This window comes from Varanus komodoensis, unplaced genomic scaffold (genome assembly GCF_004798865.1).
Source record: "Varanus komodoensis strain SLA01 unplaced genomic scaffold, ASM479886v1 scaffold1, whole genome shotgun sequence".
In the NCBI taxonomy this organism is placed as follows: Eukaryota; Metazoa; Chordata; class Lepidosauria; order Squamata; family Varanidae; genus Varanus; species Varanus komodoensis.
In genome coordinates this window covers 114,241,205-114,262,901 of record NW_025335268.1, presented here as the reverse complement: position 1 = coordinate 114,262,901, position 21,697 = coordinate 114,241,205, and the positions used below count along the sequence as shown (strand labels likewise).

The window sequence follows — 21,697 nt, the reverse complement described above, 5'->3', positions numbered from 1 at the left end:
CATTGTCCATCAGAAGAAGGCAACTTTCAGGCAGTTGGTTGTCTTAACGGTGGGTGCAAACACCTCAAGCAGCCATTCCATGAACAATTGCCTTGTGATCCAAGCCCTCGCATTGGCCCTCCACATGACAGGCAGTCTAGCCTTATTCACATTCTGTTCCTTGAATGCATGAGGAGTCTGGGAATGGTACACCAGTAATGGCTTAATCTTCAGATTGGCGCTTGCATTCACACACAGCAAAAGGGTCAATCTGTCCTTCATGGGCTTGTGCCCCGGCCGTGCCTTTTCCTCCTGTGTGATATAGGTTCTGTTCAGCATCTTCTTCCAGAAGAGCCCTGTTTCATCACAGATGAACGCTTGTTGAGTGATGTATCCTTCTGCCTTCATGAATTCCGTGAATTCTTTCTTGTAGGCTTCTGCAGCAGCCTTGTCAGAACTGGAAGCCTCACCATGTCTTATCACACTGTGGATGCCACTTCTCTTGCAGAAATTATCAAACCACCCTCTACTGGCTTTTTTTTTTTTTTTTTGGCAGTAAATCACTGTGCAATTTCCTGGCTTTTTCACAGATCATAGCTTCACTAATGCTATCACCTGCCAGCTGTTTCTCATTCAACCACACTAACAAAAGTTTTTTCACCTCTTCCAGGCACTTGAGTCCTCTGCTCACTCAGCAGTGTTACTCCTTTTGCCACATCAGCTCCTTTGATGGCATCTTTACTCTTTAAAATAGTCGAGATTGTCGACTTTGCCATCTTGTACTCAGAGGCCAGATCAGTCACATGAATACCACGCTCATGCTTTTCTACAAGTTCCTTCTTCAATTCAATGGTTATTTTCTTCAAAACCTTCTTCTTACCATTCTTGCTCTGCACGTTCTGGTCACCTTCATTACCACTCTGCATGTTCTTTTTACCACCATGCTTGCTCTGCACTTTCTTTGGAGCCATTATTCAATAAGCTTCACAGCAAGTGACCACAGGTCTGTCTGTGACCATGAGCAAGGAAGATGGCCACAATTGCGATCATGCTCATGTGGGAAAGATGGACATGATTGTGGTCATCACCCGATGCAGAGTTCGCTAATTGAAACAAAATTTCCAAAATTTCCGTTAATGACCCAGTTTGGTTATCAACTGAAGCGTTCGTGAGCCAAGGTACCACTGTATTTTCCTTGCAAAGTGTATTTATTGACCAAAAAGCACAAAACACACAAATGAACCACTGAACATGTGCAGAGCTGTTCACTGAAATGAATCTAGTGTTTACCTCCAGGAACTCTCCTTATGAATATACCTAGGCCCCACCTGTTCAGGAGGGGCTTTCTGAAAGTGAGCACAGCTCCTCTCCATGTACCAATCATTAAATTGGGCTGTCCACCTCTGCTGATGCCTCATCCAGGGGTCAAGAGCTGGGGGCACCTGGCCTTTGTCTGAGAACCCATCACTCTCGGAGTACCCTCCCGCCAGCTGTACCTCTTCATTATTCCCAGAAACTGCCTGCCCTTACAAATAATCTGACCTTGAGATAAGCATGTCCACCTTCCTCATTTCAGTGTCTTGGCATGTCCCATCCTCCCCAATGCCCCTTTAATCTGCTTCACATTCTGATTCTGAATCTTCTGAACTGCAGCCAGCACTCCATGAGAACATGTGCCCAAATCAACCATCCCTCTCACTCCCAACAACAAAGGACCTCCTACTTCAATATTAGGAGCATCTCTGCTATCTGATTCTTTATGGTTTCAATGGCCAGAGAGCAATGAGATTCCCACCATGGAGCAGGTCCTCAAACTGGCTATAATCTATATTTTATGGGAGTCACCATTAGTTTTCCAGCACTATCACTCTGCTGTTTACTTGAAACCAGTTTCTATGAAAACCAGGGAGCCAATTTGGCACTAGCATGTGACAAAAAGTCCTTTCAAGTAATTGTATCAGCTGCTGAACCATTTCCACATTCCAGAGTCAGACTTTCCACAGTCACTGTTTAAATTTAAGTATTGTTTGAAGTGTTAGCAAAATGTTATATTACTTGATCAAGATAAAATATTGATCAAGTATTTTATAAAATAGCATGCAATTACATGAATTAATTAGTTGACTTACTTTAAAAAAATTACTGAAATTCTCATCCTACTAAAGCATTGCACTTCCTTAAAGGGTACTTGAAGGGTAGCATTATTTATAAGCAATGTTAAAACTGCCTCCTAAATGGGCTCAAGAAAAAAAAAAGTACTCTAAGAATCTGTTCAAAAAGGTAGCCATTTCCCCTGTAAAATCAACTTTTAAGATATTCTACAGTCAAAATGCCCAGCAATGTACATCACTATCAAGAACTATTCATACTGTAATCCCATATATTTCTTCTTAGAAGTAATTTCCATTGAATTCACACTTTAAATCACTGTACTGTCCAGTTATATTTTTTTTGTACCAGAAGCTGGGCACTTCTGTGATATTGAAACATTTGCTGTGTTCTCCAATAAAAGGTATACCGTTACTTAACTTTTGCATAGTAGGAAAGACCACTTCAGTGCTGTATCCTGGTGTACGCAGCCTGAAATAATCTTTAATTGGGGGGAAATATGCTGCTGGATTTGTACTGTTCCTCATGAGTACTGAAGATGAGCAATTAAGGAATAACCTTTTCTCTTTGCTTTTAAAATCATCACTGTATGAAAAATATGGTTTGTTACATTGTATCTTTCTTTTCCCTTCGGAATGATTTAATTACATATATAAGAAAGCACTGTCATTGTTAGCTATATGACAAAGTTCTGACTGGTTTTGAAAGCATGGAATCATTATATTCCCAAAAGGTAGGTCAAGAAAATGACCTGTTATTAGACTATAATGAGATATTTACAATGAATACAATGAATTACAATGAATATCAGACCCGGGTACAGTACTGAATCTGCCTTGGTCGCCCTGTACGACGACCTGTGCAGGGAGAAGGACAGGGGGAGTACATCCCTGTTGGTTCTTCTGGACCTCTCGGCGGCTTTCGATACCATCGACCATGGTATCCTTCTGGATAGACTTGCGGGATTGGGGGTTGGAGGCACTGCTTTGCAGTGGTTCCGCTCCTATCTCGACGGTCGATTCCAGAAGGTAGTGCTGGGGGACCATGTCTCTACGTCATGGCAGCTATGCCATGGGGTACCACAGGGCTCCATTCTATCCCCTCTGCTATTTAACATCTATATGAAACCGCTGGGAGAGGTCATCAGGAGGTGTGGGCTGCGGAATCATCAATACGCTGATGATACCCAGCTTTACCTCTCATTCTCCACTAATCCAGGTGAGGCAGTGGCTGTGCTGAACCGGTGCTTGGCCGAGGTAAGGGAATGGATGAGGGCCAATAAACTGAAACTCAACCCAGACAAGACGGAGGTCCTGTTGGTTGGCGGATCGGGTTTCGGAGAGGGTGGATTTGACCTGGTCCTGAATGGTGCAACACTCCCTCTTAGGGATAAGGTCCGCAGCTTAGGTGTACTCCTCGACCCGGAGCTTTCTTTGGAAGCTCAGGTGACAGCGGTAGCGAGGAACGCCTTCCTTCAGCTTCGGCTGATTAATCAGCTGCGCCCCTACCTGGAATACGACTGCCTGGCGACGGTGACACACGCGCTGGTGACTTCCCGCCTAGACTTCTGTAACGCGCTTTACGTGGGGCTTCCCCTGAAGACAGTCCGAACACTTCAATTGGTGCAAAATAGAGCTGCCAGGTTGCTGACGGGGACGGGGCGTTATGCTCACATGACTCCAGTCCTCCATCAGCTTCACTGGCTTCCCATTGAAGCCCGGGCCCAATTCAAGGTGTTGATTATGACCTACAAAGCCCTAAACGGCTTGGGTCCTGGCTACCTGCACGAGCGCTTACGTCCGTATATGCCCGACCGCCCTTTGAGATCTGCGGGAGAGTCCCTTCTCCAGGAACCCTCCATGAAAGAAATTAGGAGAGTAAGTACCCGGAGGAGGGCTTTCTCTGCGGTGGCGCCCAACCTATGGAATTCACTCCCCAAAGAGGTCCGCCTGGCACCGTCGTTACTGGTTTTTCGGCGCCAGGTAAAGACCTTTTTATTTAAACATCATTTCAATTGTTAAAACATATGATCTGGCCTGGGCAACTTCTTCTTCCTTTTCTTTCTCCTCCTATATTTTTATTTTATACTGATAATTTTAATTTTGTATTTGTAAATCAATGTATTTTTTGTATTGTTATATTTAATGGTAATTTATTATGTACTATTGTATTTCAATGTATTTTATCATGTTGTAAGCCGCCCTGAGGTTTCGGCAAGGGGCGGCATAGAAATGTTATAATAATAATAATAATAATAATAATAATAATAATAATAATAATATTCTGTAACTATGCCCACTGAACAGAAAACAGTAACATTTCAGCTTTCTACAGATGAGCTTCTTAACATAAAGAGCATAACAGATATGAGGCAACAAAAGGTTTTAAAGAAAAGTAAGAAATGTCTTACTTGGTCCTCAAATGAAAGGGCTTGAGCAACATCTCTTGGAAATCCATCAATAACAATACCTTCTTCATCAGGGATTTGCATTAATCTCTGCTTTATTTCAGTAATGGTCGTTTCCTTGTATTTTTATTTTAAAAATAAAATAAGGTTTATTATTTCATTGTAGTAATGCATAGTAATAATGACTGAACAACTTTTGCAGAACCCTTGCCCCCCCCGCCCCCAAAATCATATCCCTATACAGTTTTACCTGTGGGGCTAGTTCCCCTGTAGTAATTATCTTAGCAATCAGGCTCCACTTCCGATTACTACTTGTGTCATGGATCTTCTTTCTTAACAATTCACCAACAGAAATGTACTCAAATCCATAGCGTTCTGCTATTTTTAAACTCTGGGTTCCCTTTCCACTTCCTGGGCCACCTATAAGCAGAAACAAGGATCTTAGGTTTCTCAGGTTCCTTGCAAACTACTCAGAATCTACTGCCAACAATTCCCACCCAAGTAAGACATGTAACATTTTAGATAACACTGAGGGGAGGGCTCTTATGGGAAAAAGGAGGAGGCCAAAACCAACTCAGTTATTACAGTATTTTTAATTGTAAATTCCACAATTTAAAATCCTTAGTCACCTCCCCTAAAGCAGATATAGGTTTCATCACTTTTCACCCCACTCAACACTAGGAGCTTTGCTGTGCAGATTTAGAATGTGACTCAGCAACTCTACAGCCCCTCGAACAGAAAAGTCAAAGACAGAAGATCATTTGGCAAACTGAACTGAGCCTAGATTAAGACTTTGCGTTACTAAAATGCCAAACCAATGCATTGCATACCCAAACACCAAGGCAATAATATTTGTTGCCAGTGTTTAGAACAGTTTTCTTTCCTCACTTTGTCTTGACCACAATGGTCCACAACAGGTTGTAATGCTGTGCTTCAGTAGTTTTTATTGTTTTCATACTCCCATATAGCATACAAAACTTAAGTCATGATAAATGATCTTTCTAACCAAATGAATAGCAACAAACTATATACAGAAACAAACATTTGTGACTGAACACTTTAATACTATGGTCACATGACTCCAGTTCTCCGTCAGCTTCACTGGCTTCCCATTGAAGTCCGGACCAAATTCAAGGTGTTGGTAATGACCTATAAAGCCCTAAACGGCTTGGGTCCTGGTTACCTGAAGGAGCGCTTACATCCATATATGCCCAGCCGCCCCTTGAGATCAGCGGGAGAGGCCCTTCTCCGGGAGCCCCCCGTGAGAGAAATTAGGAGGGTGGCTACTCGGAGGAGGGCTTTCTCAGCAGTGGCGCCTAAGTTATGGAATGCGCTCCCCAGAGAGGTCCGCCTGGCGCCGTCGTTATTTGCTCTTCGGCGCCAGGCGAAGACCTTTTTATTTAAGCGGTATTTTAACTGTTAATATTATTTGATCTTATCTGGCCAGGGCGGCTTATTTTATATTGTATTTTTTGGATTTTTAATGTTTATATGTGTGTGATTTATTTTATAATTGCTTTTATTTATTGCTTGTAAGCCGCCCCGAGGCTTCGGCGAATGGGGCGGCATAAAAATGTTTTAATAAATAAATAAAATAAATAAAATACTAGTTAGAATGGTTTTTCATTCAGGTGAATGCTCCCAAAACAGCCATCCTATTTTCTTCCATGGAACTTTTACATTAAGTATTGGAGAAATATTTTGATTGTGTTGATTAACACAAGCAATAACTTTATGAAAGTATAATATTATTGTTACCCTAGCCAGTGGTGAGGAATGATGGGAGTTGAAGGCCAAAACATCTGGATAGCTATTCTTTTTGTATGTCTTAATTACTGTAGGCCAACAGAAACTAAAAATACTTTGAAGCGGATTTCAGATAGCAACAACTGGAGCAATTGGAGTAAAAATGTTTTGAATCAGTTGAAAGTAGAGAAAAACTACTGTAGAACAGGAATTCCAGGTTGTGAGAGATTGGCTATGGTAGATTTATGGAAATTAGATCAAGAAAGAAAGCTATTGACAGCGTATTAGCAGGGAAGAGTCTTTTCTTATGTATGGTAACCAAGGGTTACCTCCATTTAAGTTTTCCCATCCTGTAATTGGAGCAACACTCTATTCCTTTACATAAAAATTGTTCCTTAAGAAACCACTGCTTAGGTTAAGAGTTCATGCTGCCTCAAGTGTTGATGCTCATGCCTAAGCCTCTTATACCAAGATACTAGGAGGATTTTAAGTATCCCAAGAGAATTGGCAGCAAAAGAAGAGGGCCAAGTTCTAAAATATAAAACTTAAGCATGTTTTAAAGTGACACAGCAGAAAGGGATTTTCCTACAGATGGAATAGTTTTATCCACAAACAGAGATAAAATTCTCCATATAAGGGAGATTAGTGTTCAAAAGATTTTAAAACTGAATATTTTCCTTACTTTGCACGAGTCAAAAATATAGCCTGTACAGAGCTACTTCTATGGAAAGAAATCTAGGAAATTCAGGGATGCAACAGGCTGCATAAATCCTGTTCCAAGGGGTAACAGTTCCCCCTTATGCCTCTAGAGGTTTCCTGCCTAGTTCCCTGAAGGCACAGTTCCCTAAACCACCTATTGCATTGGGCAGTACCTGAAGCACAAAAAATATACATACACTTCAAAATGTAGGCAAGTTGCTGAAAATATTACAAATACATATTTCTAAATGTTAATTTGTCAATTTGTTCATGTCATGTACCTTCATCTCGTATCTTCCAACAAAGTATGCATAGTGGCACTGGTTTTAAGCAGTTAATCCATTGGTGATGTGGTTAAACATTACAGTTAATTCATTATAATTCTACTGGTTCTCCCCCCGACCCCCCAGGACTGCCTGCCTCTTTGCATCCTACCCTACCTATAACAAGAATGATTTTAGGCCTTGGTCTTGTAGGTTCAAATACATTGTATTCCTCAATAAGTTCAGCTGTTTCTGAGAGATCCGTGTCACTTTCTATGGAAAACTGGTGGATTGGAGGCAGTCGGTCATACCGCCGATAAGGGAAGTTGGGATTGTCTGGCATCACTACAAAATGGAAAGAAAAGACGTATCAGAACTAGGATTCTTTTTACATTTATCAGTCATTAAAATCAAGAATATTTCATTGAATAATCATACAGAATTATGCCTACTTAATATTTAAAGGAGGGTTTTCAAAGAGGTCTTTCCTCTTTAGTATGACAAGGGAAGAAAACTTGGGAGGCAGAATGAACAGAGAGAAGAGTTGCATATGGCAGGATGCTGCAGAGATGATGAATTCTCTCTTGTTTGAAATAGCCAGCCAGATGTTTGGCTGCAAATCTCTAGTACAGGGATAAACAACTTCAACTGACCCAAGAGCCTAAATTTGGCAGTGCAGTGTAGTGGCAGCAAGAAAATTCAGCTGCAACTCCCACAAATCCTTAACGGGTTGACATTTCACCTGGCATTTGACATTAAGGATCTGCAGTGGTTTCCTGCTGAATTTCAGCAACTAATTGTAACGGTCAGCCATCCTGGAGTCCGCACCTCCCTGTGCTCACAGGGTACAATTTCCAGCCCTCCATTTCCTGTTCACCAAATCCTGGGGCCAGACACTGGATTCGGCACGCAATAACCCAAGCATTAGGGAAAACTTGCTTATTAAAAGACAGGATTAACAGAACAGGGGTGGAGGGTCTCTCCCTACACCATAACTCACAACATACACACACCAAAGAGGGTAGAGAAGGAAAAACGGAATTGGATAGCAGCACTGTCACTAAATGCACACATTTTCAGCTCCCCCAAGACCCCTAAGGACAATTGGTCACCTTGGACCCAAAGTAACAAAACTAGCTGTTCCCAGCTCTAACACAATATACAGTACTCAGTGTAGCCTTCTCCTTTGTAGAATAGCACAGCATCATTTGGCAGAGCCTCCATCAGCAACAGGGAAACTTTCCTGGAATAGGAACCCCAATCTGTGCTGATCCCCAGTTTTTATCCCTGTTAGATCAAACAAATGACTCACGTGGTGACATCTCCTGACATTACCAAGGTGAGAATTGTATACCTTTTGGCCCTGCAATCTGTAACCTTGGAAGTAATTTGCTGTATTTGGGGGTGTTGTTTGTTTGTTTTTTGCATTCCAGGCACTATCAAGCCCTTCTGCAGCCATGGTGCCTTGCTTTCCTCGAATCATCACCTGGCTGAAGCAGCCAGGCATCTGAGTCAAGTGTAAACTCTTTCCTGGCCAAGGAGTCCTCAGCCCACTTTTTGTTACTCTGCTTGCTGCTGGGATGGGTGCTACCACATGGAGAATTGGGCATAATTTCAACAGTATAACAGGGACTGCAAAAGACCAGCTACTCACTGCTTGTCTAGCAATGTTGTGTTGTGTGAATCCAGCAAACTGAGTATTTAGTTAACTGACTGACACAGGTTGTGATTATAAATCAAGCAGATTACAACAGCTTCTTAAGGAAAGCATTGGGAAATAGTTCTAATATAGTTCTAAATATATATCGCTCCGTGCACAGGGAGGCAGTGGTTTGCTCGCTCAGAGATCTCCAAGCGAGCAATCCACTGCCTTGTGCACCTGCCTCCCCTCCCCTCACTGTACGCGCCTGCCCATCTGCGTGCACCTCACCACACACCCCACCACCTCAGTGCACGCACCTGCATGCACCACCCCCGCCCCCTCACCGGCCCACTTGCACTGCCAGCACCACCTTTCCAGCCCGTGGCTAGCACCGGCACCTTTCCACTGGCCCCCAGCTGAAAAAGTTTGAGGACCCCTGCTTTAAGAGGATGGTTTACTGGAAATTCTTGGCATTGTGAATAGACTCTGTGAATGACTAGTATGCTAAGTAGATGGATAGCATTTTGGTTTTATTGACTTGGTAAAATACTGTGTTGATGGAGCCTTAACTATACATTTAGTATTTGTGGAATTATTTATTTATTTGGTAAGTCTTGCAATTTTAGTTACTTACCTACAGCAAACAACAACCCATTATCAACCTGTTGAATCACATGTAGAAGATAACAGTAGGGGAGCAGATTACAGACTGTTATTAGCTGTTATATTTCTTGTAAATCTTTGTAAGTTTGATTTTAAATGGAGGTTTAAGACACCATTCCAGAATTATTTTATCAGATGTTATATGAATGGTTTGATTTGATGAAGGCCTATAGCACCCAAAAAGCATGAAATGCATGAGGAAAAAGAGGAATTTTAGTATCATTATGGGGACAAGATGAATAATTTTCCTCAGAATTATTATCTCAAACATTGTATGGTACCCACAGTCAGCTTTTTGGTCTGGCTTAAAGTATTAGCTGAGTTAGAGACTACTTCCTAGATGTTTGGTATAAACAATGTTAATTATATTAGCATTGCCGATCAGATTATTGCATATGAGTGGCTCTGTATATTTCTAAGAAAGTACATTAGTTAATCTGTTTGGCATTTTTGCACAGTCTAAATAAGTTATTTTTATATATATTTGGCAACATTTAGAAAATGTCAGAATTCTGTACATTCAATGCCAATCAATTACAGAGAAGTGGATTATGTCCTAGCTGCTTGCTGCAGTGGAACTGATTTCATTGTTTAACAGTAATCACAGCTGCATTCAAGAAAATTCCAACAATTCTGACATACACTGGTGCAAAAATTATGGGCCATGCTGTATAGAATACAAAGCACACATCTATATGGTCACTCATTGTAAGTACCATTGTGCATAGGGTTAAAGATATATGCACTCAAGCATTCTTGAGCAATGCATCTGAGTTAGAATCCAGATTAAAATTACGACAAATTCTTAAACAGCTGAAACCACTATACAGATGTATTTTGGCATGGCTACCATTTACTGAAATTTGTTCTACTTACTGACACAAGCCAGAAGACTGCACACCATGATCACACTATATTTAAATGTACTTAAAGAAGTGTCCACTGTGGACCCCAGCCATTAGGCACCACATAGTGGTTTCCCAAGTCTATTCATCTCTTCATTTAAATCTAAGCTGAAACATGACTGTGACATAAATCCATCTTACCATTTCTGAAAAATGCTCTTCTCGACTGGCTGCCATTAAGAGGAGGTAGTGTACGTTTTTCTGGACTGACAAAAGTGTCCCATTTTACTTTTTCTGCTCCTCCCAGCTCCTTCACTTTTTGTAAACAGTCTTCCAGGTATTCAACTGGATCATCAGGTTTGTAGCACATTAATCCATTCAACAAACTCTGAAACATAACACCCCAAAATGATTTATAATCAGCTGCAGGCTGAACAAAGAATACTAATGCTAATTGTCAGAAATCTGGGAATCGCAGGACTGAGAGAATGTACATTTAGATTCACACAGTTTCAGCAATTTATTGGCAGGATACCCAGATACCCCTCTCTGACAGAGAAAAAACAACAGCGCTGTTGGGTAGCCAGTAAGCCAAACAGACCATGAGCTTTCTAGAGCATGTACAGAGTTTTTCTGAGTTGTGGATCATGTACACAGTTTCAGGACAGTGACGCGACCCTGAATGGGTGAGAAGGTGAGGGCAAAGGGGAAGCACAAAAACATAACACAGAAACATTGAAAAATCATTACAGACATCAGGAAAAACATCATGACCCAATTGAAAGCTTGAGTAACAGGTAACAAATAAAAGAATCAGGGATTATAGAATTCTAACAGGTTTTGATTTTCAGAAATAGAAAATTCCTTAAGACAAAGCATGAGCTGGCTAGGTATTTTTACATTGCAAAGGAAGAATAGCTGCCCCAATCAGCTTGCAACATTGTTTCAAGGAACTGAGAACAGGTCCATCATTCACATAGCTTGGGGCTGTTTTTTCTTTTTCCAGGAAAGAAACTAGGAAGGAAAAACCTTGTAGATGGGGGAGGGGGAGAAAGAACAGACAAGGCTTTTCTATATTTTAATGTATAAAACTTATTTATTAAGATAACTCCAACATTATGCACTCAATTTTGTATTTCCTGTTTTTCCTAAGTTCTAGTCTTGGTCAGCAGAAGATGAAGCTGACAGGAAAAGTTTTACTTCTCATTCCCATTAGAAGGCAGGGCTAACTATTGATATATTTCTCCTGCAAGAGGAGAAACCTCCCCCTGTCTTTTGCTAAGCCTTCTGAAAGGATGCTCACCTTTTTCCTCAGCTACAGCTGTGGAGCTTTAATAAAAATTAAGCAGATAGAATCACATTCTATCATTCTTTACTCCCTTCCATCATGGATCAGTCAGTGAGAGGTAGGAATAGTTTGCGAAATTGTCCCTCTGTTCCTTGGGGCCCACCTAGACTTCCTTGGGCAGAAGTGATATATAAGACTTCTGACTATTTCATATTCATGTGATGTTAAAAGTTTGTGCGTGCTATTTTGACAATTTCTAATACTGCTGATACACACTTTGATAATAAGCCAGGGGTAAATCACTTTCTTAGGTAGTAGAATGTAAGCTGGTAAATTGTCATGTTGTACTATATAGCAGAAGCACTGGTATTGTCTTTTCTGGAGATGAATATTTATCTCGACACTTATATATTCCAAGTCTTGAATCTTTCTGTAGGTTATGTTTTAGGATATTTTTCTTTATTTTTTATCTACTTTCAATATTTTAGAAACATAGAAACAGAATTAGTCAGAAGGGGTCTCCAGGGCCATCTAGTCTGACCCCTGGCTCCAGCCAGCTCCACTCATGACATGCCTACCATGTGCATGTCCAGTCTATCCTTGAACATCCTCACCGATGGGGCTTCAACCACCTCCTGTGAAAGCCCATTCCATACCCTTGGGGTCCTAACTGTCAGAAAGTGCTTCCTGGCATCTAAGGATCTAACCTTGGATGCTTGAGCTTGGCTCCATTGGAGCACCTCCTGCCCTCCTCTGCAGGGGAGAACAGGTCTCTACCCACCTCTGTGTGACACCCCCTTATGTACCTATATGTCGCCAACAGATCCCCTCGGAGTCTCCTCTTCTCCAGGCTGAAAAACCCAGTTCCCTCAGCTTTGCCTCATACAGCTTTCCCTGCAATCCGGCCACCATCCATGTGGCCCTACGCTGCACTGTCTCTAACCTGGCTATATCCTTCCTGTAATGTGAAGCCCAGAAGTGAACACAGTACTCCAGTTGCAGGCGCACCGGAGTTGTATGAAGTGGTAGTGATACCTCTCTCGATCTACATAGAAGCCATTTTTCTGGCTATGCAGCCAAGGGTGGCATTCACCCTCTTGACCACCACATCACACTGCTGACTCATGTTTAGCCTGCAGTCGACCAGTACCTGGAGATTCGTTTCATAAGTGCTGCTCTCCAGTCACTTGTCCCTGAACATATGACACCTTGCACTTGCTTTTGTCGCCTGCCCACTTCCATAATCTGTCCAGATTCTTCTGGATCTGGAGTACCTGCTCCTCAGTTGTGGCCACCATCCCCATTTTAGTATTGTCGGAGAATTTGATCAGCAGACTGGTCATCCCCTCTTCCAGGTCATTGATGAAAAGACTGAACAAGATCAGTATCAGGGCAGAGCCCTGGGGGACCCTGCTCATCACCAGCCACCATCCTGAAGATTCCTCACTAATTTTATCTATATACTTTTTCCAAGCCATATATAGATTCAGTTGACTGCTGAGAAATGAACTTTCCTGCATTTTCAAGCACAAATGGAATAATATGAAGCAGAGAAAGTGATTAATAAAGTTGCTATGGTGCTGCCTGATGGTTGGATCTGTGAATATTTAACATCAATGGCGATATTTGGATGTTTTGTTTTTGTTAAGCTTGGTTTTACAGTAACTGATTGCATAGGAAAAATGGGGAATTTGCTATAGGATGTTATGCATATTAACTAGAACACATCACAAATTTTCTTAGCAAGTTGTGTTAATGAGTACTGGTAAGGAACATGCTAGACAGATTAATCACTGGTCTCTTCTATTTACATAGTTCTTTGACATTCATGATGCAAGTATTAATACTTACCACCTTCCTATGCTTAAGTAGTCAAATATCATTCCCCATATGTAATGAAGTCTACCAAGGCCTGTACCTTTTCAGAATGCAGTTGGAGCCAGTGGCTAATATCTGAGTGGTCCCACATATTAACAGTTCTTTCATGTTGAATAATACAACCTATAGACTGGGTTTGGACAACATGCTATAGGTTGTTATTTTGTGAAAACCTGATCCAGCATACAAAGCTACTCCACAGTAAATAAAACAGTATCAACATAAAGAGCTGAAGAGCAGGGCGGGGAATCAATTTGGACAAGCTCTGCCTCTTTCCCCATTTCTGCCTCAGAGCAGCTTTTTTCATAGTAACTTGAAAGAAACTGTAAATACTGTAAACTATAAGTCCATTCAAAATACAGCTTCCACTCAGTTCTTAGGCAAAAGCAGTTTACTAACTCTTGGTTTTAACATGCAATGTCATTGAACCTTATGACCTAATTAGTTTGAATGCTTTCACATTTTCATATTCAAGTAGGAATGCTTAGAGGTGAAAAACCCAACTTTTAATAATATGGCAACTTTTGTAAAACAACTATTTTATATAATTTCCACCTCATTTTTGAGGCTGCAGTTTGTCTCTACTTCAAGCACAGTACTAAAGCTGATAGATTAGATTTACTCACAGTACCACAGAGAATCAACAGAAAGGTTCAAGAAAATGTGTGCATTTCAAAGTTCAAAGTATTCATTTATACAAACCATATTTCTGTCCCCTTTCATGGATCACTGTCTTGCCGTGGTGAAGGGGCTTGTATAGCACAACAACGCTATGAGCTATGCTGTGCAGGGGCACCCAGTGTAAAGAAATAGAAGACAACAATAGAATAGGGAAGACTGGAGATCTCTTCAAGAAAATTGGAGATATGAACGTTTCATGCAAAGATGGGCATGAGAAAGGACCAAAATGGCAGGGACCTAACAGAGGCAGAAGAGATTAAGAAGAGGTGGCAAGATTACACAGAAGAACTATACAAGAAAGAGCTTAACATCCCTGATAACCATGATGGGTTATCATTCACAGACATCCTGGAATGTGAAGTCAACTGGGTCTTAGGAAGTCTGAGCAACAACAAAGCTGGTGGAGGTGACAGTATTCCAGCTGAGCTATTCAAAATCCTAAAAGAAGATGCAGTTAATATTCCAGCAAATTTGGAAAACTCAACAGTGACCACAGGATTGCAAAAGGTCAGTTTGCGTTCCAATCCCAAAGAAGGGAAACACGAAAGAATGATCAAACTACCATACCATTGTGCTCTTTTCACATGCTAGCAAAGTTATTCTCAAAATCCTACAAGCTAGGCTCCAGCAGTATGTGGACTGAGAACTACCAGAAGTACAGGCAGGGTTTCAAAGAAGCAGAGGAACTAGAGATCAAATTGCCAACATATGCTGGATCATGGAGAAAGCTATGGAGTTCCAGAAAAACATCTCCTTCTGCTTAATTGACCACTCTAAAGCCTTTGATTGTGTGGATCACAACAATCTGTGGCAAGTTCTGAAAGAGATGGGAGTACCAGACTGTCTTATTTGTCTCTTGAGAAACCTGTATGCGGGTCAATAAGCAAGTGAGAACTGGACATGGAGCTGCTGATTGGCTCAAAATTGCGAGAGGAGTAAGGTTAGGTGGTCACCCTGCCTATTTAACTTCTATGCAGAGCACATCATGCGAACGGCCAGGCTAGATGAATCACAAGTCGGAATTAAGATTGTCTGGAGAAATATCAACAACCTCTGATATCAACAAATTTTGATAGAAAAATATTAGATTGCTCCAAAATTGGCTGTTAAATAAGACAGAAAGAGTGCTCATCAATGGCACCTTCTCAGACTGGAGGGAGGTAACTAGTGGGGTGTCACAGGGTTCAGTCCTAGGCCCAGTGCTCTTTATGAATTATATAAATGAGGAAATACAAGGAAAGATGATAAAGTTTGCAGTCAATACAGAATTGGGTGGAATAGCAAACACCCTAGAAGACAGAATGAAGATCCAGGGTGATCTTAGAAACATAGAAACAGAGTGAGTCAGAAGGGGCCTCCTGAGCCACCTAGTCTGACCACTAGCTCTAGCCGGCTTGGCTCATGACATTACTACCATGTGCTTGATAAACTTGAATGCTAGGCTGAAACCAACAGAATGAGATTCAATAGGGGAAAATGCCAAGTCCTCCATGCAGAAAAAAGGAAACCGGGTGCATCAATACAAGATGGGGAATACGTCACTCAACAAAAGAAACAGACCTTGGAGTTATTGTGAACAACAGGCTAAATATGAACCAGCAATGCAGCACAGCTGTAAAAATGGCAAATGCTATTTTGGGATGCATTAACAGAAGTATTTCTTCCAAATCACAAGAAGTCATAGTTCTCCTATACTCCTCACTAGTCAGACCTCACCTGGAATACTGTGCCTGTTTTGGGCACCAAGTTCTAAGAAAGTTGCAGAAAAATTGGGAAGGGTCCACCAGAGGGCAACAAAAATGATCCAGGGTTTGGAAATACTGCCCTATAAGGAAAGACTGAGAGAACTGGGCATGTTCAATCTTGAGAAAAGAAGACTGAGCGGGGTATGATATCATTCTATAAGCACCTCAAAGGCTGTCACAGAGATCAAGATCTCTTCTCACTGATACTAGCCTGTAGGACAACTCAAGTTGAGAAAACCAAATTAAGGCTAGATATCAGTAAAAAGATATCAGTGGAAACTATTGCCTAGAGAGGTTCTGAATGGGATGGTAAAGAGGCTCTCCCACATTAGAGACATTGAAAAAGAAACTGGACACCCATGTGAGTGGGATGGTATAAATTGGTGTCCTGCAACATCAGGGGGCTGGACAGGATGGCCTTCTTGGCTCCTTACAACTCTACTATTCTATGATGATTCCATATTGGCAGCTCATGCTGTTTTCTTGCTTCTCTCCATCCATTCTCCCTACCAATGAAGCAACTCTGAGGCAAGTATCCTCTGTGAAGTTTATAGGCACTGGCCTTTTTCCTGCTATCCACTTTGTCCATTTCCCACACTTCCTGCTTTAAATCCAGTGATGCTTATGCCCATGTATGCAGGTAAATTTTCTATCCCACTCTTAACTTTTCCAAGGCCAAAATGTATAAGATATACATAGGAACCTCACCCAATTCAACTGCTATAGCTAATAGTAATTATTTAGGAATGAGCTCTGTTAAACTCAGGATTACAAGGTTAAACTTCTCTGGGGTTTGGGCCTAGATTGTTTTCTCAGATTCTGATCCAAAGTGGAAGAAGAGGTGAAAATGGAATCCACAGATGAGATGCCAAGGCCATTGAATCCAGAGATAGAAACTGTCTGATTCTCAGAGACTGTTTTAAGTAGGGGCAGGGTGTTCAGGGGAACAAACTGTGAAAGCGGGGGGAGACTTAACATCATTACTTCAATCATATGGCTTCAGGTTGAACAACTGAGAAGTTCTCAGCAATTGGCCTTGAAGGTTGAATCAAGTATTTTTAGTCTTTTTGGTTTGGAAGAAAGGACAGGTATTCAATTTAGAATCAGCCTTTAGAATCAATGAACTGTAGTTCCCTAATGACCAATATTTTACCTTTGCTTGTGTCTTTTGTTAATGATGTCTGCAATACTCTTCTTTTATATCACAAAACCAGCCCCACTGGTCATCTTTAACATAATACATTTTCTAATTAGAAGGTTTTTGCTCTGATCAGCTTGGAAGGAGGAAGAGTAGGACAGCAGCAACATCCAAGGAGTGTATATAGGATATATATTGGATTGTCCTGTTAGGCTGCAATTTTATGCACTCTTAGCAGGGACTAAGCCTGTTAAATTCAGTGAGGTTTTTATGCAAGCATGTATAGCATTGCACTGTTAGAATCTATTCTTTAAATACCTTTATTATAGATAGTTAAAAAACCACTTCACAGTTGTCCTAAAAATTTCTGCTACTTTTCAGAGATTATTTGTGATTTACTGAGATATTTAAATACTAGAAATTTATTAATTACACTTAATCCCTTTATACTTGTATAATGGAGAGCAGTTGAGAGCCACTCTGCTAATGAAGGGTTAACTCTAGGTACAGAAGCCTGGGCTGCTCCAGCCAGATAGAGATGCAAGGTGCCAAGGTAGTAGGAGGCTTGATAGCACCTGGAATACAACTGTAACTGTAAATTACTTCCAAACACAAAGCCATTCACACCCCACAAGGCCAGAGATTTCAGGCCTAAAGGGTATACCATTCTCACCTGGTACAGTCAGGAGATGTCACCCCACAAGTCACCGGTTTGATGTAATGAAATGAAATCAGGGAGTTGGGACAGATTGGGGTTCCTCTCTGAGAAGAGCTTCCCTGTTGCTTCCGGAGGCTCTGCAAAAGAATGCAGTGCTATTCTACAAGGAAGGAGGTTACACTGAGGATTGTATACTGGGTTAGTGGTAGGAACAGTTAGTTTTGTTATTTTTAGTCCAAGGAGGCCAGCTGGCCTGGGGGTTTTGGAGGAGCGAAACAGTATCAGTTCAATGAACCTGATGCTCTCCAATTCCCTGTTTCCTTCCCTACCCTCATTGTTGTGTGTGTGTTGTATTTTATAGTGTTTTAAGGCCCTCTACTCCTGTGTTGTCTACCTTGTTTTTTTTAATAAACCTGTTTTTCCCCAAGCTGCTGAATCCAGTGTCTGGCCCTGGGATTTGGGGATCCAGAGAAGCAGGGTAGGAAAGTGAACCCTGCCAACTGCTCAGGGGTGGCTAGTCTTTACAATAGTATTTAACTATTTCAATAAATCCCAAATGTAGCCTTTTAGAAATATATTTTCAGTCATTCACTCAAAAGGAAGATCTTCCTTGGAGATTCTCAAAATGTAAAATGGTCACATGACAAACATAAAATGCTTTTGAGAACAGAGAATACCTGACATTTATTTTATGTTGAAAATTCTCACACAACAATTCAATGACTGGATATTATCTTTGGAATGCAAACTATGATCCAAATTGTGCCAATACTTTTAGTTAAACATGCTTTGAACCAGATCCCTGTTGTTTCAAATAGTACACATGATTGAATTGGCATCTTTAATTCAAAATGTTAAAAGTTTGGATAGCAACAGTCACAATCAGTGGATGCTCATGAAATGCAACTTAGGGCAATATAACAGAGACAGTTCCTCCATTTGTCTTCCTTTACATATGTCATGGAAGCAAGATGTGCGGAGTTTTCTGATTGTGCCATATACAATGACACATCCCCACCTTCTGCTTTCTGATCACCAATTCCATGCACATTTCCCAGCTCACAAGGTCTGATGAATGCTGCGCAAGTAGCTGGAGGAGCCAATGCAACCAGAAGCAAGACCACTCCCAGCTCCATTAAAAGTAGGAGGATGCTGTTCGCTTTTCTCTGCTCCACAAAGGACAAGCTCAGAGAAACACAAACAAGCGAGGAAGAGGAAGCCGTAGAAACGTATCTATAAGCCAGGGACAAGAGCTTATAGAGGTATCACCTGGATACCTAATGAGAGCGGAGAGCCCTTCCTCCTTAGCTACCAGCTGCCCCAATTCCCTTCTTTGCCTATAGAGGCCAGTATTTCCTACGAAGCAAGGATCCAGGACTGTTCTTCAGCTGGGAATGCCGAAGCGTTAAGGGATGCCACGACTGAACGCCAGCAAACCTGGAAGGCACTCCATGCTACCATGATGAAAAAAGGTCAGTTATGCTTTACGAACTCTTGAGGGAGAGCCCTTTCAACGTAAGTCCTATCTCTTGGTGCGGGCAGCTGCCATCACCGACCTTGACCTAGTTCATCCATCTCGCCCGGTTCTTCCCTCGCTTTTCATCCCTGGATCTTCGCAACCCTAACCCAGTGCCTACCCCCGTCTCCCTCACCGTTCCGCTTCCCTCTAAACTTGCTCCACTCAGAGACACACAGCGCTTGGAGAGAACTGAGGACAATCGGCGGCCGAGGAGCGCTGTTACCTCGAAAAGCTGCGGGATCTCCCTCCTGGTCAAATACTCTTTGGCGTCGCAGGTGCTCATGCCGCCTGGCGGAGAAAGGGGCGCTGGCGCGGCCAGTACTGCTCGCTGGTGCTTCTGCTCGGAGGATCGCACCCTTTCCCTGTCACCCAGCTCGCCTCGGAAACCGACCCCCGGAAGAAAAGGAGATTAGACAGAGGAGCCAGAGCCTTCCTGTTCTCGCCTCAGCTGCATCTAGCCTCGTAGCCCAGCCCGCGCGCCGCTGCTCAAGCTGTGGAGGCTGCTGGGCGGGAGTGGGTGGTTGCTGGAAAAGCGCCAGGGAAGGAGGGGGGAAATGACTCCGAATCGCACGATATCTCTCCTATTTACACGCGCATCACCAAGGGGCTGCGCCTGCACACACGTGGCGCCCTCTGATGAGAAGGAACGAAGAGCGGGGGGAAATCAGCCTAGGGGAAGCTCGTCACTCGAATCATTTGACTGGGGTGTAACCTTGGTCGGTCGTGGAGAGTGTCCGGAGTCCCGAAAGCCTTTCCTGAGGCGTCTCCTCCAGTCCATGACGGCCACCCACTCTCTACCTAAAGTTGGAGTGCGAAAACTGTTGAAATGAAGATTTTTGCAGCCTCATGCGCATCCTCAGGGACACACCCAATAAGAGCTGGTTTGAACTCTGTAGTATCGTATGTGCATGTTGAACCGATAAGGGTGAGGAGAGAAGAGTGCTGGAGACAGATGGGGTGACTGATTCCTGGAGACTGCAAGGGCAGTCAGATATGATCACACTGATGACATTCGTTAGAATTGATCCTGGTCATAGTAGAGTTTTTTCCAGTTATGATTTTTTTTTTCCAAAAGGAGCTGGGGCAGAAATGGATGGATGGATGGATGACATCTGGACAGCAAACTGCCAAAAAAAAAAGGCACAGATTTGCATAAAATTGTCATATGGTGATATATATGTATGCATGCAATATAAAAATAGTTACAACTACAGTACAGTACACATGACCGTAGCATAGAAGACTGACACGATAACCTGCCTGTCTTGCATGGTTTGTCATCCAAATGCCATTGATGGGCAAATTCAAGGCAGCTGCCAGCCCTCCTGCATATTTAGCTCAACCATTCCTTCAGCTGGATAGTCCTTCAAACAGAAGACTCATTTAGAATATTTAACAATCCTCTAGCAGCCCTCTAAGTGGAAGGCTGTCTTCTGTAAATACATGGTCCCCTTATGTGTGCATGTGATATCTATTGACTCAGTGAGGTTTGCTTCTGAAAAGATAGATCTAAAATTGCAATATTAACCTTTTGCCACCATAATGACCTTAGATTTCCTCTGTCTCTGAAAGGACTTTATGAGACCTTTATTTGCCCCTTTATGAGAAACTGGAAATGACTCAGTCCTTTGACTTTTAAATTGGGTATGCATATTGAAGGAGTAAAGAGAAAAAAGAGTGCAAAGTAAAAAGCCAAAACAAAACTCCATCTGTTAGATGTCTCTATGCTGAGACCATTGGTCATTGCCAAGCAGCGGATACAGGGCTGTGTTGCTGTATTTTGAAGGCCATTGGCTTTCCTCCCCAACCTTTTCTGAAGCTATACTTTGCCCTCTGTCAGAATTATCAGGTCATCATACCCATTCACACATCTCCCTCACTCCTATGGTTAGACCTTCCATTTCCTCCATCTAGAACTAGGGCATTGATAAGGGAACACCTGCCATATAAACACTTTCCCATAATAAATGGCCAATATCATGAGCCCCAATTAAAAACAGGCATGAAGCAATACATTACCAAGATTAGTCTTTGTTGATTTTTGAGAAATTACCAACATAATATGGGAATTTAATTTAAAAAATGCTGCAGTTTTAGAACTCATTTTTAGAATAATTTTCAAAACCATATTATTTAATTCCAAACTCTTGCTGATTCTGTAGGACATGTGATATCATTAAACAGACACATACAAACACCCCCCCCCCCATTACTTTGATCAACTGTCACAGGAATCATAACTTCCTGAGAGCTAAATATTTCAGAAAGTGTTGACATATAGAAATATAAGAAACTGCTGTCTTTCAAACTCTAGATTTGATTTTACAATTTAAACAGCTGTCATTCTATTTTTGTGGACAAGATTTATTGATGTGCCTTTTTTCTTTCATTAACATGCACAACTCTCACATGGCAGGTGGATATAAATTGTTCTGAG

At 41.8% G+C, this 21,697-nt stretch overlaps 1 protein-coding gene across 1 annotated transcript in view; it reads right to left on the bottom strand.

Moving 5' to 3' along the window:
- Positions 1 to 19,543, bottom strand: part of AK5 (adenylate kinase 5) — an 84,967-nt gene extending 65,424 nt beyond the window's left edge. The window contains exons 1-5 of the mRNA XM_044440980.1: positions 19,484 to 19,543; positions 10,555 to 10,741; positions 7,381 to 7,548; positions 4,746 to 4,915; positions 4,499 to 4,612 (exon numbers count right to left, since the gene is read on the bottom strand). Of these exons, the coding sequence (XP_044296915.1) occupies positions 4,499 to 4,612; positions 4,746 to 4,915; positions 7,381 to 7,548; positions 10,555 to 10,741; positions 19,484 to 19,543 (699 nt within the window). The remainder of the gene's footprint in view (positions 1 to 4,498; positions 4,613 to 4,745; positions 4,916 to 7,380; positions 7,549 to 10,554; positions 10,742 to 19,483) is intronic.
- Positions 19,544 to 21,697: the final 2,154 nt, after the last annotated feature.